Source organism: Electrophorus electricus, chromosome 17 (assembly GCF_013358815.1).
Source record: "Electrophorus electricus isolate fEleEle1 chromosome 17, fEleEle1.pri, whole genome shotgun sequence".
Lineage (NCBI taxonomy): Eukaryota > Metazoa > Chordata > Actinopteri > Gymnotiformes > Gymnotidae > Electrophorus > Electrophorus electricus.
In genome coordinates this window covers 6614370-6628901 of record NC_049551.1, presented here as the reverse complement: position 1 = coordinate 6628901, position 14532 = coordinate 6614370, and the positions used below count along the sequence as shown (strand labels likewise).

At 40.7% G+C, this 14532-nt stretch overlaps 4 protein-coding genes across 8 annotated transcripts; 3 read left to right on the top strand and 1 right to left on the bottom strand.

Annotated features, from left to right (window-relative positions):
- The first annotated feature begins 252 nt into the window (after positions 1 to 252).
- im:7136398 (schwannomin-interacting protein 1) lies at positions 253 to 3187 on the top strand. Of its 3 annotated transcripts, none has more exons than XM_027020940.2 (7): positions 253 to 601; positions 972 to 1181; positions 1289 to 1419; positions 1590 to 1677; positions 1812 to 1931; positions 2069 to 2186; positions 2344 to 3187. In XM_027020940.2, the coding sequence occupies exons 2-7, from the start codon at positions 972 to 974 to the stop codon at positions 2436 to 2438; spliced, it is 762 nt and encodes a 253-aa protein (XP_026876741.2). In that variant the 5' UTR covers positions 253 to 601; the 3' UTR covers positions 2439 to 3187. The 3 variants fall into 3 exon arrangements, with proteins under 3 accessions (XP_026876741.2, XP_026876743.2, XP_026876740.2); XM_027020942.2 differs by having other exon boundaries at positions 969 to 1181; positions 2072 to 2186; XM_027020939.2 differs by having other exon boundaries at positions 969 to 1181.
- A 714-nt stretch (positions 3188 to 3901) lies between these two features.
- On the top strand, positions 3902 to 6349 carry LOC113584188 (P2Y purinoceptor 3). Of its 3 annotated transcripts, none has more exons than XM_027020956.2 (3): positions 3902 to 3937; positions 4487 to 5168; positions 5282 to 5827. In XM_027020956.2, exons 2-3 carry the CDS (start codon positions 4508 to 4510, stop codon positions 5749 to 5751), a joined length of 1131 nt encoding a protein of 376 aa, XP_026876757.2. In that variant the 5' UTR covers positions 3902 to 3937; positions 4487 to 4507; the 3' UTR covers positions 5752 to 5827. The 3 variants fall into 3 exon arrangements, with proteins under 3 accessions (XP_026876757.2, XP_026876756.2, XP_026876753.1); XM_027020955.2 differs by having other exon boundaries at positions 5261 to 5827; XM_027020952.2 differs by having other exon boundaries at positions 4487 to 6349.
- Positions 6350 to 7034: 685 nt separating this feature from the next.
- Positions 7035 to 11884, top strand: LOC113584175 (protein FAM122A). Its single transcript, XM_027020933.2, has 9 exons — positions 7035 to 7864; positions 8049 to 8133; positions 8219 to 8275; positions 8470 to 8516; positions 8612 to 8669; positions 8751 to 8818; positions 8936 to 8991; positions 9186 to 9270; positions 9413 to 11884. The coding sequence occupies exons 1-9, from the start codon at positions 7764 to 7766 to the stop codon at positions 9516 to 9518; spliced, it is 663 nt and encodes a 220-aa protein (XP_026876734.2). The 5' UTR covers positions 7035 to 7763; the 3' UTR covers positions 9519 to 11884.
- Positions 11672 to 14512, bottom strand: c17h17orf49 (chromosome 17 C17orf49 homolog). The gene is made up of 6 exons (XM_027020936.2): positions 14194 to 14512; positions 14004 to 14098; positions 13673 to 13774; positions 13264 to 13493; positions 13071 to 13172; positions 11672 to 12617 (listed from the first exon to the last, which is right to left on the bottom strand). The coding sequence occupies exons 1-6, from the start codon at positions 14212 to 14214 to the stop codon at positions 12553 to 12555; spliced, it is 615 nt and encodes a 204-aa protein (XP_026876737.1). The 5' UTR covers positions 14215 to 14512; the 3' UTR covers positions 11672 to 12552.
- Between the last annotated feature and the right edge of the window lie 20 nt (positions 14513 to 14532).

The window sequence follows — 14532 nt, the reverse complement described above, 5'->3', positions numbered from 1 at the left end:
GTTTGAGAAGCTGTCTAACCTCAAACATGGTGAAGTATCGTGAAGCCTCAACACAATCAAGTTTAAAACAAATATTTAGACCCCAAAACGCCATTTGTCAACATGAACCGGCTTCTGTTTGGAAATGTGGCGTTTCTCCCTTTTATCGACAGCGTGAACTACGCGACTCATTTTTGAGTTTTTCCATCTGGTTTGAGTCGTCATCTCCGAACATTGTGAAACTAGACACCTCACGCCTTAACCCTTCCCGACTCGTCCGCCCTTTCCATTTTGTTGTTCTAAAAGTAGTGAAAGCGACCCTGGAGGCTTTTCCGCCTGCTTTTCCAGTCAGTTTAACCAACAGCGTCTGAATTATACGACGGCGTAGCGAAATTCTCGGACGCTTTAGAGTAGAGAGCAGCTAAAGTTTGGTCAAAGCTCGCGGGCACTGAGAGGGAGCTCGCGGGCGCGGGGAAGACGGCGGGGTGTTTCCTCGCGCGAGGAGTAAAGATGACCCGGTAAGACGTGATTACCGAAGGCGCGCGGACTCGGCCTGCCCGCTGCAGTGGAGTTTTGGGTCGGAATGGCAGCTGCGGTGTCGAGCTCAGGCTTCCGATAAGAGGTAAAGTGAGTGACTTCTTGTAACCCGCCCCCACAGAAAAACCACACTGATTGCTGTCGTGTAGGCGTCAAACATTTTGTCCACATACACGTTATTTGCAACAATAACAAAAAAAAAAAAACAGTCCCAGTTGTTCGTAATATTCAGTTATGGGTTAATTCTTGTAAAATGTATGACCCAAAAGTAAACTTCTGGTGAACGAGAGGAACAAGGGTGTGTGACAGTTGAGAGCAAAATCACCAATGTTAACGCCTTAAACTGTTGGTCACCTCTTCACTGGTCCTGCTTATAAACAGAATGTTGTTTGCATAAGGTAGTGATTTGACCATGTGCTGTGAATGCGTACTGACATTTCCTCATTCACCAGCAGATGGAAGAGGGGGTAGACAGCAGGGGGCAGGAATATCAGAGCACCAACGAGCCCACGCTCCCTGGTCCCCAAGTGGCAGAGTCCCAGCCTCAACACACCCAACAGCCCGCCATACAAAACCAAGGGCTTCCCATCATGCACTGGGAAGACCTGAGCTTGCGAATAGCAGAGCTTGAGAAACAGGAGGAAGAGAGAAGGAAAAAAGCAGAGGTTCGACAAAGACCGTTCAGTTGCCCGGATGCGTGAGATCTTGGCCCTTCCTTAGTATCCTCATGGTCACCTATTTAGATGCTTTTTCTTTCATCATCTTATTCCAGTGCCTGAGTTTGACAGAAGAAGAATCGGTGCTAGGACAGTGGCCACAGGTGAAGCACCAGTCACTTCTCAGGAAACAGTGGGGAGATGGGGGTGACTTTGGTGGATATCGCTTTCCAGTCATTACATCTCGGTATGACTGCTCTTTTACCAAAGAGCTCATGAAGTACACACAGTCCTGAGTTCAGTTTCCCAAAAAGCATCATATCTTTAAGGTTATCCCAGTTTAAGTAATTGTTAAAAGCAGTGTCTTGCCTATGATACTATAAAAAGTGACTCCCTACTTTATTTCTGTTTCTGTAGGTTTAATAGTCCCAAAAACCTACAACTGTGTTTTATCAACAACAGTGAGAGCGAGGAAGAGGATGATGAGGGGACATCCAGCAGAGAGGTGACCACAGAGCGTTCGCAGTTCCAAAAACCCCTCTACATTTGCATTTCAGCCAAAATGCTTGACTTGTCAGGCAATTAGTCATATTCCAACCTGATATTAAGATAATATGATCTCTGCTTGATGACTGGCAGAGTCCGTGTGGCACACATGGATGTGGGCGACGTTCTGCCGGCCTGAAACAGGAAGTCAGAGCAGCTCTGAGCGATCTCAGAGATAAGCTCTGGGCCGAACAGAAGCAACAGCACCAGCAGGTGAGAGGAAGGCTCATATTGTATTCTCTCTTTTACTGTCTACATGCCAAATGTATGAATGTGATGAACTGTTTTGTGAAAGAACATGTGCTAGAGGTTGCTCTCACACTCTCATGGTGTGTGTTGTGGTGAATCAGCAGCTGACCAGCAGTGACATTAGCATTAGGAGGAAAATGCTGAGCCACAGTGAGCTGCAGAGTTGCTCCGTGCTTCAGCTGACTGCGCTCAGCACCTCCCTCAATGAAGACATTCAGGGTTAGTACAACCTCCTTCTTGGAACATGACTTTTAAGTGTTTTACACTTTGAACAAATGACATTGATGACAAACGTGAGTCAATAGATAATGTGTCAAGCATTTGTTATAAAGAGCGAATTGCCTGTATCGTTGTGCTCAATTATTTAATCTTCCAGATTTGAGCTCTGAGTTAGTGAAGCATCTGGTTGTGCGAGACCATCTCCGGACGAAGCAAGATGCGATGCTCCTTGATGTACAGGATATGACGTGACTGTGACTCACATCGAGTCACAATTATCTGTCCTTATGTAATGGACTTTATGGACTACAGTGGAATATGGATCTTTTCACATCAGCAATTTACTGGAAGTTTTTTATCTCCTGCTTATTGCTATCTAAATTCACACAGTTTGTCATTGTACTCATGGGAATGTTCATTTGTATGTAAGTAAGTTTATTTTGTCACAAGTTTTATTGTGAGAACTTTGTCTTTATCAATGCAAATGAGCAGTTCTTAAATACTAAACAGGAATGCAACTCATCATCGCAAAATACACCTAGTCACATAAGGTGCATTATTACCATCAATAATAACCAATCTGTGAAAGCTGCTATAAATCCATGTGTGATCAGTAACTGATATATTAAACTGATTAAATTCCAATTAAAAATGCTTCATGGGAATAAGAACTGCATGCAATATACCATACTATCTGCCATGAAGGTGTAGTTGGAGACTGGGATTTTAGTATCTTTTCCAATTTATCAGTGTTTTTTCTGGAAATGGGCAGAATTTATATAAACTGAGTAAATCTGTAGCATTTATTAAATATATGGTTTATTTGGTATTTTTTGTTTAAGTCTCATTGGTTATGCTCACTTGAGTAGAATTTGAGAGAAGAGGAGTATTTGGGATGATTAAATGTACTTCTTGTAGTGTTTTCCATTTTTCCATATTTGTCTCTCACATTATGGAACATAGTATACCGTAATTACAATAAAAAGTCATTTTCGGCAGAATTTTTATACATAATATTTTCTATTTCACATTAAATGAGAGAACATTTCAGCGTTGAAAGACTGAAGTACATTCTAGCTTAGGATATGATAACAATCCACTCTCGCTCATGACTTGTTTGTCAGAGCACATTGAATTGTTTTCTGGACATGAGCTCTCTCCCTTTGCTCATAATTCAGCAGTTCAGCCAAGCACAGTAAATGCTGGTCATAGAAACTGGCAGCGGGAACAGGATCATGAGCAGGCATTTAGGCCCACTGCAAGGCAGCTACAAACTCCACTGGAAAGTTGAAGTTTATTTTCTTGGACTGGGTTCTATATAGTGACATGAAAAGGAATTTGAATGAATAGATAATGCCCTTACACAGGATCAGTTATTTATAGTAATTTACTTAACTTTATGGTAAAATACTTAACTCATCAATAAATTTACAGTTCTATAAGCACTAATTAGACTTAAATGAGCTTAAGTGGAAATTAGGTATTTCAGGTTGTATATTTGCTAGTACTTGAGGATTTTTGAAGTCTAACGTATTGTATGCTGTATTGGGTTTCCGCTCAGTGCTTCCCTCTGAATGAATGGATATTAATTATTTACCACAGCATACCTGCAGGAACACACACATGCAGGCCAAAAACTACTGACATGTCACAAATGTTTGATATTTAGACACTGGCGAAGGGGCTGGACAGTGGCATTTAGTCATGGGTGCGCCAATAATGTGTGCTTAAAATGAAAATGTCCTGTACACGTAAGTATTTTATATTTACTGTTTCCATAAAAGCCAACTGTAGATCAGCAAATGAAGATCATACTGATATATATACAATATTTGCAATGTCATAGGATTTATTTCTGTTTCTGTGGGGGGTTTTTTTAAAGTGAAGCACAAGAAAATTGAAGGATGAATGGAGAGTTTTATGGAGAAACTTGTTACTGATTGAAAGGTTAATAGACCAAGTGAAGCTGAATCAGCACTAAACAACGACTGTGCAACATGTATTTCCTTTAGTAATACAGAGCAGACAGAGCGAATCTGACACGTAACCTGATTAGGAAACCTGTGTATTACAGCATGATGGCATTTTAGTCTCATTTCAAAAGTTCATTACTTGAAATATTTGTTTGCATCTTTGTAAACTTAGGAAATCATATAAGGCTTGTGAAAATTCTGAGGATTTAAAATTAAACTACTTGGACATCAACCTCAGGAACATAAACAGCCCCAAATAGTCATCAACAGTAGGGGGGGGTGGTGGTGGGAGTGTAGTATGAAGTTCTGTTTCTGTGCCATAAACAGCTGACAGCGAAGACGTGAGTCATGGCAGGGGCTTTAGTGGAGCAGGACAGGAGCTCCAACTCCTCTAGCAACCATACAGCATCGACTCTTATGGGACCACTCAGCTGCAGCAACGATGAGTCGTACAAGTACATTGTCCTGCCTCTGTGCTACTCTGTCACGTTCTTGCTGAGCGTTGTGCTCAACTCCACCGTCATCCTGCGCTCGTACCGCAGTGCGCGCCGGTGGAACGCGTCGCTGATCTACATGGTCAACCTGGCATCTACTGACCTGATGTACAGCATGTCTCTGCCGCTGCTGGTGGCCAGCTACGTCATGCGTGACCACTGGGTGTTCGGGGACTTCATGTGCAGACTGGTGCGCTTTCTCTTCTATTTTAATCTCTACTGCAGTATATTTTTCCTCACTTGCATCTCTGTGCACCGCTACATGGGCATTTGCCACCCTATGCGGACCATTGTGCTGGAGAGCAAGCGCGCTGTGAAGAGCACGTGCGCCATGGTGTGGGTTGTGGTGTTTCTGCTCACTTGCCCTATCTTCCGTTTCGCCCAAACTGGCAAAGTCATGAGTGTGGTCGAAAATGGAGCCGCGGAGTATGGAGGTGCAAACCTAGGGTCGACAGAGAGACTGGACAGAGCAGAGCCAGAGACATACACCAACTGTTACGACGTGGCGACAGACAGTGAGTTTTCAGAGTACGTCCCATATGGAGTCGTTCTTCACCTGCTGGGGTTCTTCGTTCCTTTCACTGTCATTGGGTGGTGTTACTCACAGGTTGTGCGCACCATTTTCCAGACCCTGCACGCCCAGGAGTATGCACAAGAGGGTGGCGACGCCGATGCAGGGCCCGGCGGGAGAAGGCATGCCACATCCATCTCCATCTCCGGCGCTCAGTACGCGCCGTACATCAGCCGGCGCCGCAAGTCCATCAAAACCATCGTCACCATCACCTTCCTGTTTGCACTGTGTTTCCTGCCATTCCACATCACGCGGACGCTGTACCTCATCCTGAAACAGGCCAACGCGGAGTGCCAGACCATGCATGCCATCTCCATCTGCTACAAGATCACTCGACCACTGGCATCTTTCAATTCGTGGCTCAATGCTCTCCTCTACTTCCTAACTGGGGACAACGGCATCCATTGCTGTGGATGGACGGAGAGCAGCAATCCGGCACACCTTGCCTGGCCATTACGAATTCTTGGTGGCGTGAAAAGGGCAGAGGGGAGAGAGCATGGGAAAGATTGCACAAACCACAATCATGAAAATGACTCCAAATCCTCAGTGATCACTCAGGCAACTGTAAATGGCACTGAGCCCTGTGCGTGGTGGATTTCATATGAATTGTCTGTGTCCGAGTTTGAATGATATTCCTGTATTTATTGTTACTAGCATTTTTCCTGTTCAAATTGTAATATATAATGTGGCTGCATTTTACCAACTTATTATTAGGTGTGGTCACCATACTGAAATATGAATTAACACATGCATCCTATATTAAGACATTATGTAGCACTTTAGTATTGTGACCATAATTTTTTTTTTTTCTTGAAGTTAGCCTTGTAAGACTGTTTAAAGCCAAAATACTACTTGTGGCCTTTCTTTAAAGACTGTATAAATCAAATATGCTAGACCCATATCTAACACTGGTTGTATACACTGCTTAATGTTTTCATTTAACTCCAGTGTTAAAGACAGAAAATGATTGTTGTTTTATGCAGGAAATAGGATGTAATGAAATTGCTGATGGAAGTAACACAGAACAGTAAATTAATTTAAAAAGGTAAAAGGAAGCAAGTTACATTCATAGCATGTGATCAAGAAACATATTATAAAATACCTTTCTGCCTCTCCTGACCTGATTCTGCTATATGAGGGTTTATAATATTACATTAAAATTCACAGAAGGTAGCTGAACCATGAAGATGTTTAGTCCTTATTTTTAGTTGATAATGTAAAGCTCCATATTACTCCCACAAGCTTGCACAACAGGAATCCTTCAGAAGACACCTAATGATTTGGAGTTCCTCTGTTAAAAATTATTCTTGTTTCATAAGACCTTAACATTCCTATACTGCAAACCTGGCATGAAGCCCATATGCTATTAAATGATAAGCATATTGTGGTGAATTTCCCTACTATACCTGTAGCATAGAACTGTAAATTAATCCAAACTATGCCAGACTCTATGCTGTATTAATTACGTTAGGAAAAGTACATTTAGTTAATACATTTATTAAATGCTATTCAGTTAATTCAGATGTAGTACAGCAGGCCATTACTTCCTTAAACAAAGACACAAACCAAAATATTTTAAATATTTAATGATTATTTTTATCCTATAAATAATGTAATTTTCTTGTGATGAATCAGTAAAGTGGAAGATTAAACGGCTTATTTTGCGAATACCTAAAAATCGAAGGCAAATAAACAGAAGACAAACATGATGAAGACCCTACTACAGGAACGGGCATAAGATCAAAGACTTCCAGTGTACAAGAAACAGTCCAAAAGTGTGCAGTTCTCCTTATGGCCAGAGCGAGGTGTTGTTGTTCAAGAAGAAGACCACCACAATTTGGTTGCGGGAAATATTTTTTATTTTCTAAATTAATGAAAGACCGTTTAACTTCACGACCACCTTAAATTATTCGGAGGTACCGAAAAGCAAAAGCGGCGTTTCTCCTAAAGCAGAATGCATCCGTCTGGAGAACTCACCTCAGCGGATTTGTTATGGACTGCGCTACTGCATTATTCGGCTGCTTTACAAACTAGCACGTAAACTTGGAAAATAGCTCAATAGCTAGCTAGCCAAACTACGTATGTCGATTGTCATTAAATCCTTCTAACGCGACATTGGCTGATATTTCGAGCGGTTTCAGTTAAACGTTATATGAAGACTTGACGGAAAGTTCACTTGCAACCCAAGTGAGAAAACTAGTTGTAGCTGGTGTATGCTAGGGGGCTCTTAAAATTAAACCTGTCGGAGCTAGTGCTTAACTTACTTGATTTAAGCCTTTACCCCACGAACTAGCTAGAGGAGTTTTGTAAACTATGTCCGACGTTCAAATCTTTTAACTTAAAAGAAAATGCGATAGAATAGGGACAACGGGAAATAAGTCCCGTTCCCGTTATCTGACGGCTTTAAAATTGGATCGAACACTTTGGCGTGTGGCCTGCTGGTCAGGCTTTAGCCGCGTTAGATTTGGGGTTCACGCCGCTGTAGAGAGCGCTCAATCCGGCTGCCTGTAAAAATCATACTCCGGTTTGTTGACGAACCATGGAAAGAATGGAAGTAGACCAGTGCGCAGGCGCAGCTGGTGGGAGCGGGGGCGGGGCTCTTCGAAGGTCGAATAGCGCCCCTATGATCACAAATGTCAGGTGAGAACAATTGATCATGTGCTGCCCAACTGTATCGCAATAAAATGTATTTATATAATTTATTTATCGCATTTTCTGTATTTATATAATTTATAGAACTTTGGTATTGTGTATTAGCGTTTTTGTATGTATCATCTTTTTCCGGAAACTTTCATCTGTGTTTCACTTGTATTTTCCACAACAGTGATGCAATGACAGTATTCAACTCTAACAGTTCAGCTCGGTATCGTCGGAGCAGTGTGTCCATCAATCCTAGCTGTCCCTCCAGGGTGAGTGTTTGTCTGTAATGTAGATACAAAGCAGAGGTGTGTTGACTGTCAGAAGAAAATAAGTGTATTGCCCTTTGGATCCTAGACCCTCCCTCCTTCTCCATTCTCCTTGTCCAGTGAGAGGCCGGATCACAGGAGGCAGGTGGGGCTGAATTTTTCAGTATTGAACACCAGTGGTATTATGTTATTATTAGACACGGTTATTTAGTCTGGTTTGGGTTTCATGTCATTTCCAGAGACTTTAATGTTGAGGTACATTTTTTTAACTGAGGTCTGATTTGAGGAACAAGCATGCAGCCTTAACGGTGCTGTAATTGTTTTGTTTTTTTTCAACAGATGGACAATATGGAACTGACTCTCAGAGGGAGTTTACAGAGACTAAGGTAACTATATATGTCCATGCGTGTCAGTGATCATGCAGGAACTGCTTTGTACCCAAACCTGTACACGCATTATATATGGCTTTTCTTTCTCATAGTGCCTCAACTACAGTCCCCTTACCTCCTGCCGGTCACTGGCATGAGCATCTTTCACCAGTGAGTATAAAGTACTGCTTTGGTTTGATCAGCTTCAGAAACACTTGTTAACTTTCTCTGTCACCCCTTTCTCTTTCTCAGGGATTCTATTCCCAAGACTCTGGTGTCACTCCTAATTCTTCCCCCAGTCCAACTAGAAGGTTTCGGGGGTAAGCCTCATTGGGCTGGAATCAAATAAATAACTGCATTTGACTTAATTAGAAATGATACCTCAGTGCTTTGCCTTAGTGCAACACGTGTAATGACACTTTGCTGTTTTCTGGTAGAGGGTCGGTGAGTTCTGCTGTGAGATGGCCGGTGGTAGCACCTTTGAAAAGGAAAGGTAAGACAATTTTATTAATTATATAAAGGTACCAATTATTTAACTGGTGTTAAGACTAAATTATTGGCACAGTTGTGAAATATCCTCTTAGAAATGTACGTAAAAGCATGTAAAGAGAGTATACACTGCTGAATGTAAACCATTTGTTTTCGTGTTTGTTTAATGTCTTACGTTGTTTTTTCCCTGTCATTCAGGGGGAGTGGAGTCCGACGGCCCTCCTAAAAAACTCTTTGTGGCTGGAGTTACAGATCCAGCCCACATAACTAGCTGTACTGTCAGGTGAGCATTTATTTTTCATTCCCCAAGAAATCCCATAATGCGGAAAGGAAAATGTTTATTCCTGGTGAGTTCTGATACAGAGTGTCTCCTGGTTAGTTTTGACGTCGAGTTTGCTTTGGCTTTGCCCACTCTCTCCACACAGTGTTCCCCAGTGTGTGGACTCCGTACCTGTTTGTTCAAGCCCTCAGAACAGCCCACTCTCACTCTCGCCTCCTCCATCCTTCACGTCCCACCACCCCAGTATCTAGAACACCACCACAGTGCTTACCCACTCACTCACATGACATGGATTCCCAGACTATTGTAGACTACATGAGTCCTGGGCTGAGGTCAATGAGACTGGCAGAGTAGGAAGGACCTGGTCTTGTCCTTGAGCTTCCAGAACTCTTGTTTGGTAGTCCTGTCTTGACATCACTGCATTGTTTTGGTGCTTTGATAGGAGTGTGTTCATGTCCACAAATTTTAAAAGAAAACGTACCCGAGCAAACTTTGAATTTTGAAGAAAGCCAGATGAGATGAAGGTGGAAGTGTCAGGGAAAGTGTCAGTGCGGACCAGTGTTATTTGACTTGTTTGCTTGGATGCAGCAGGACGGGTGCCCGGGGCCCTTGTGCTGTATCTCCTTGCATTTGTGGCATAACTTCAATATTTACACAGTTGAGTTGACATGAGCAGTGTGAGTAGAAACTGGTTATCCTTGATCCATAAGGGATTTCTTAATTAGTTTTTGCATCTTATTAGCATGCAAGTACAAGTAGACAAGTACTACCTTCCCTTCCCTTTGCTTTATTTTAATGTGGTGGCAGAACATTGTTTCTTTATGCCTGTAACCATTGATGTGGTCCAAAGAGGTCTTCCAAAATGTAGACTTGCTGAATACGTAAAGTGTCTGATCGCTAGAAATATGCTGAGATTTGTGAGTAGTTCAGGCCTCATTTGTGTTCATACAGGCTAAATGTATTATGTTTTTATGCTTTGCTTGTAAATGTCCTTGAAGTGCTTATATGATCATTAAAAAAAAAAAACCAGACAAACAAACATAAGGACCTGGTAGTGCACTGGCACTGAGTGGAATGATGGGTCACCAGCCTGCTCTTAAACCTGGGTCACATCATTCTTCCAAGGACATTACAGGGGTCCTGTAGTGATGGAAGAATCACTAGGAATGGACATGTGACAAGAGGACTTAGAGAGCCAAATGCATTTACCAGCATGAATGCAAAAAATAAATATATAAAAACCAAGTATTTGAGATTATATATGCTAGGCATCTTATTTCAGGCAGAGTTTAATTGGTGGATATAATTTTATTTTTATTTTTGCACAGTATTGGACTTTATCAAAGTTAATCAATATTACTGTTTCATAAGTGGGATCATATGAACCTAGTTTGGTATGTTTTCTGAATGTGTTAAGGGAGAATAAATTACAAGATAATGATGTGCATTAACTGTAGTTTTCACATCATGCAGACATATGCTTTAGTGGTTACAGAGAACTGGCTGAGCAAGAACAGGGCTGTTGTGGATCTGATCTGAAAAGTATACAGTGCCCATAGCACTTCATTCATCTGAATTTTAGTTTAAAAGATGAAACCATTGTTATGAATTCGAGTAGCCTGACAGTGGCTAAATTGTAATGTTGTTTTTCTGATTTGAGTGTGTGAACTCTGCTAAAATCCTATTATCCTATATTTCACTGGCAAAGAAGAAACTTTTTTTCAGATATTTTATATATTGCTTTTTCTGTTTTGCTTTTTTTTTACAAGCTTTATTGCTGGTACAATGAAACACCTTGTTAAGTAATTCCAAAGATACTTGCACATGTTGTCAGTCTCCAGTTGTCAGATATGTTTTGTGTGATTATCAAAGAATAATACCAGTGGTTATCTACGTTGGTCCTCCAAAATGAATGTGCAATATAGATTAACTAAAAACACAAACTAGGATAGATTGTCATTTTCTTCATTGTGGGTTGTACGCCTTACCTGTCTTTTTCTTATTTGAACCAATATATTGATTAGTTGAATTGATATTTATTGAAAAGGCCATTTTAACTAAAGGCCATAAAATGGTTAAGCTTGTTCGAAAACTGTCCCATCGCGATCTTAAGTTTGGGGGTGAAGTAAAGGCATCCTCTAGAAAATCCAAAATATTGTACTTACTTGGCTTGGATTAATTTTGGTTTTGTATAGTTTTGCCTTTTATTACTCTTGATTAGATGGGGAAGTTTGCTCGAAGAGTCACCATTGGTGGTTGCATAAAACAAAAAAAGAAACGTTAAACCGGTGTATGATTGTTGCAAAGTTTTCTGCAATGTCTGCTGGGACACCCAGAGGAAGGATAATGGTTGTAAGCACATAGAACACTCTATAAAATGACAGTCAATGGCTCTTGCCTCTTGTGTTTGAGATGTAAATATGTTCTAGTTGCCAAAAGAAAAAAAAAATTATTTTATGTATTTTTTATGAAACTGTAATATAAAACAGGTAACGAAGGTATATTCATTCCCTGAGTATTACATCTGGTAGTCTCATTTCCAGTGGATAAGAAGTGCAGAACAATTTTAATATGTATATTGTATATAAAGATGTGACAATAAAATAAAGCTGCAATTTAAAAAGGTTTTTATTTGATGACAAATTAAGTCAGAGCCCAGTTCCAAAACCTAAACAATACCTTTGTATGAAAGAAGCAAAGTTCAGTCATACAAGCTTGCAAAAGTCATCACTGTGCAATGAGAACACAGATGTTTGATAAAGTAAACCCCTTCTGTTCTGATGTATGAAACAAAACAAATGTAAGAAATGTTTCAACTTTGTGCATCACCGGAAAAGGAAACTCACTATAATACTATGTACAAGTGAAGCTGCACTTAAATTGTGGGTGAAATATACTAAGCTTATCTTTGTACTGTTTCAGCTGTTGCATGCCTATTCATGGTTGGCCTAAAGGGTAAAACATATATAACAGCTCTACAGTTATAGCACTTCCTGGAAATAAAGCACATTCAAATACAAAATTAAAACAAATATTTTATATCAGCAAAGAGGTTAATACTGGAAGTAAAAAATAAAAAATAATGTGGTCATTATATGAATGGACCATCTGTCTTCAGTATTCAACCAGTATAAACAGTCTCAACTCCAGGCTATATACATGTCTTCTGTAGACAAAAACTGGTTCAAGCATCTGTAAATGTATGTTTGATTACCAAGTAAAACTATATCCACATGTACTGCTGATCTTCTCGAGTATAGGTTGTGATTGACTGCTGGATTGTTTTCACCGTGAAAGTAAAGGTAGATCACTGGAGTTCATTATGAGGCTGGAGTCCAGACTGAGACTCTCTGAAGAAACACAAAGGAAGAGTCATATTTCCATAAAACAATGTGTCTAATTACATAAATGCTGATGCTAATTGTATAAAGACGCTTGCCTTAACCAAACCTAAGATATGACAAAAGCCCCAAGTCAGTGACTATTTAGGTCTGTCAAGGCAAAGTATTTTACTACTGTCAGTCAAGCATTTTTCATGTTAGATATCACAAGTCACATTTATTTCCCTCAAACTGTACTCCATCTGAATGGCCTTGCGGAACAATACCCTGGTCATATTTAAGCCATTCAGTCCAAAAAGCCAGACCACCTGTGAGGTGAAAAGGTGACATTCATACCTTTCACTGACTACAATCAATTTTATGGCAACCAGGAACTGGCATTCAACATTCATAAGAAAATAATTCATTGGTAAGAAAATTCTGTTCACTGACCACTCCGTAGTATATAGAGAACAACCTTACCCTGATCAAAGTTGGGCTTTTTGTTAGAACCCTCTCCAAGTCCTTCAATATCCACCAAGTCACTGTTGACATCAGAGTCATTCAGTGCACTGAGTGTCACATCTAAGGCAGAATACCAACCCAGTCAAATCCAGCAGTAATTAATTAGGAATGAACACGATGAAAAAGTAAGTAATGTTTACGCGATGGTCACCTGCGGTTTTTGGTTTCTTGATTGTGGGTGGTAAAGGGGAAGTGCTTTGCCGTCCTGCTGTCACAACAACTTGTGAGGCTGGGCCTGTCACCATGCCTGGAGTCATGGCTGCTGGAGTTGTGGCCAGGGCAACAGCAGTTTTCTTCACAGTTTTTTTGGAGGGCTCAGATGAGAGGGGAACCCGGCTGTCCTCATAGAGCTTCCTCTTCACTGTGGTCTTAATCTGGGCACTTTGGGCAGAAAGATTGTGATGGAGGCAAATGAGAGACAGAGAGAGAGAGAATAATGCATTATAATTCAGCATTTCGTATTAATTAAGAAATTATTGTAAGAGCAAAATAAAGATTGAAATTGGGTTTTGAACCATATAAAGTGAATGAGAACAAAACAATCATGAGCAAAAACGTACACTGTGCGTTCCTTAATGACTGAACTGATACTGTTTAAATCATCCCCAAAGCGCCGCACAGCTGAACGCAGCATCTCAATTTCTGTCTCTGTCCATTTGGCTCTAGAGATGGGTATGGAGAAATTATACCATTATAACAAAATATTAATCACCTGCATTAGGGCTGTAGGCTGATTCTTACTCACATGCTTACAATTATAGCAAGGAAGAGGAAGGAACAACCAAGGAAAGAACGTTAAACACTAACTGGGGGTCTTTCTAAAATTACAAGTAGGTACAGATTGCATTTATGATACGTGCGTATGAATGAAGCAAGGTAATGTACCCTTACCCAGCAGGAGACGAATCGGCTACTGGATGCAGCTGCATGGTAAGTTCCCCTAGCTTACTGAAGGCAGCACCAGCCGCCGAGAAAATTTCACCTACCTATTTAGCACAAACAAGTTATTTATCAAGGGTAGATCAAATATCTTGCATTTATTAGATCATTGCATTTATTAGACAAAGTCACGTATTCTTACCTTCGTGGAAGCCGATGTCATTGCAGCAAACTTTATTACAACAGAAGGCTTAACTACCTAATGCCAGTCTGCCCGCTTCTAATATAGCTAGGTTTAGCTAACTAGTTAAAAAATACTGTTGCCAAATAGCAACAGTTTAAACTCCGCGACTGTTGCAAAAAATAATCTGCACCGTTTTATTGGAAACAAAAGGTTTAAATCTTTCCTAAGACATTTGTTCTATGCCAATGTTATTGTTCATAATCAGATAGCTAGCTAGGCTAGCAAAGTTGCTACTTGCACTATGAGCTGAAATCCCAGAATACAACGGGTGTGAGATCTGATTGGCTAGGAGACGAT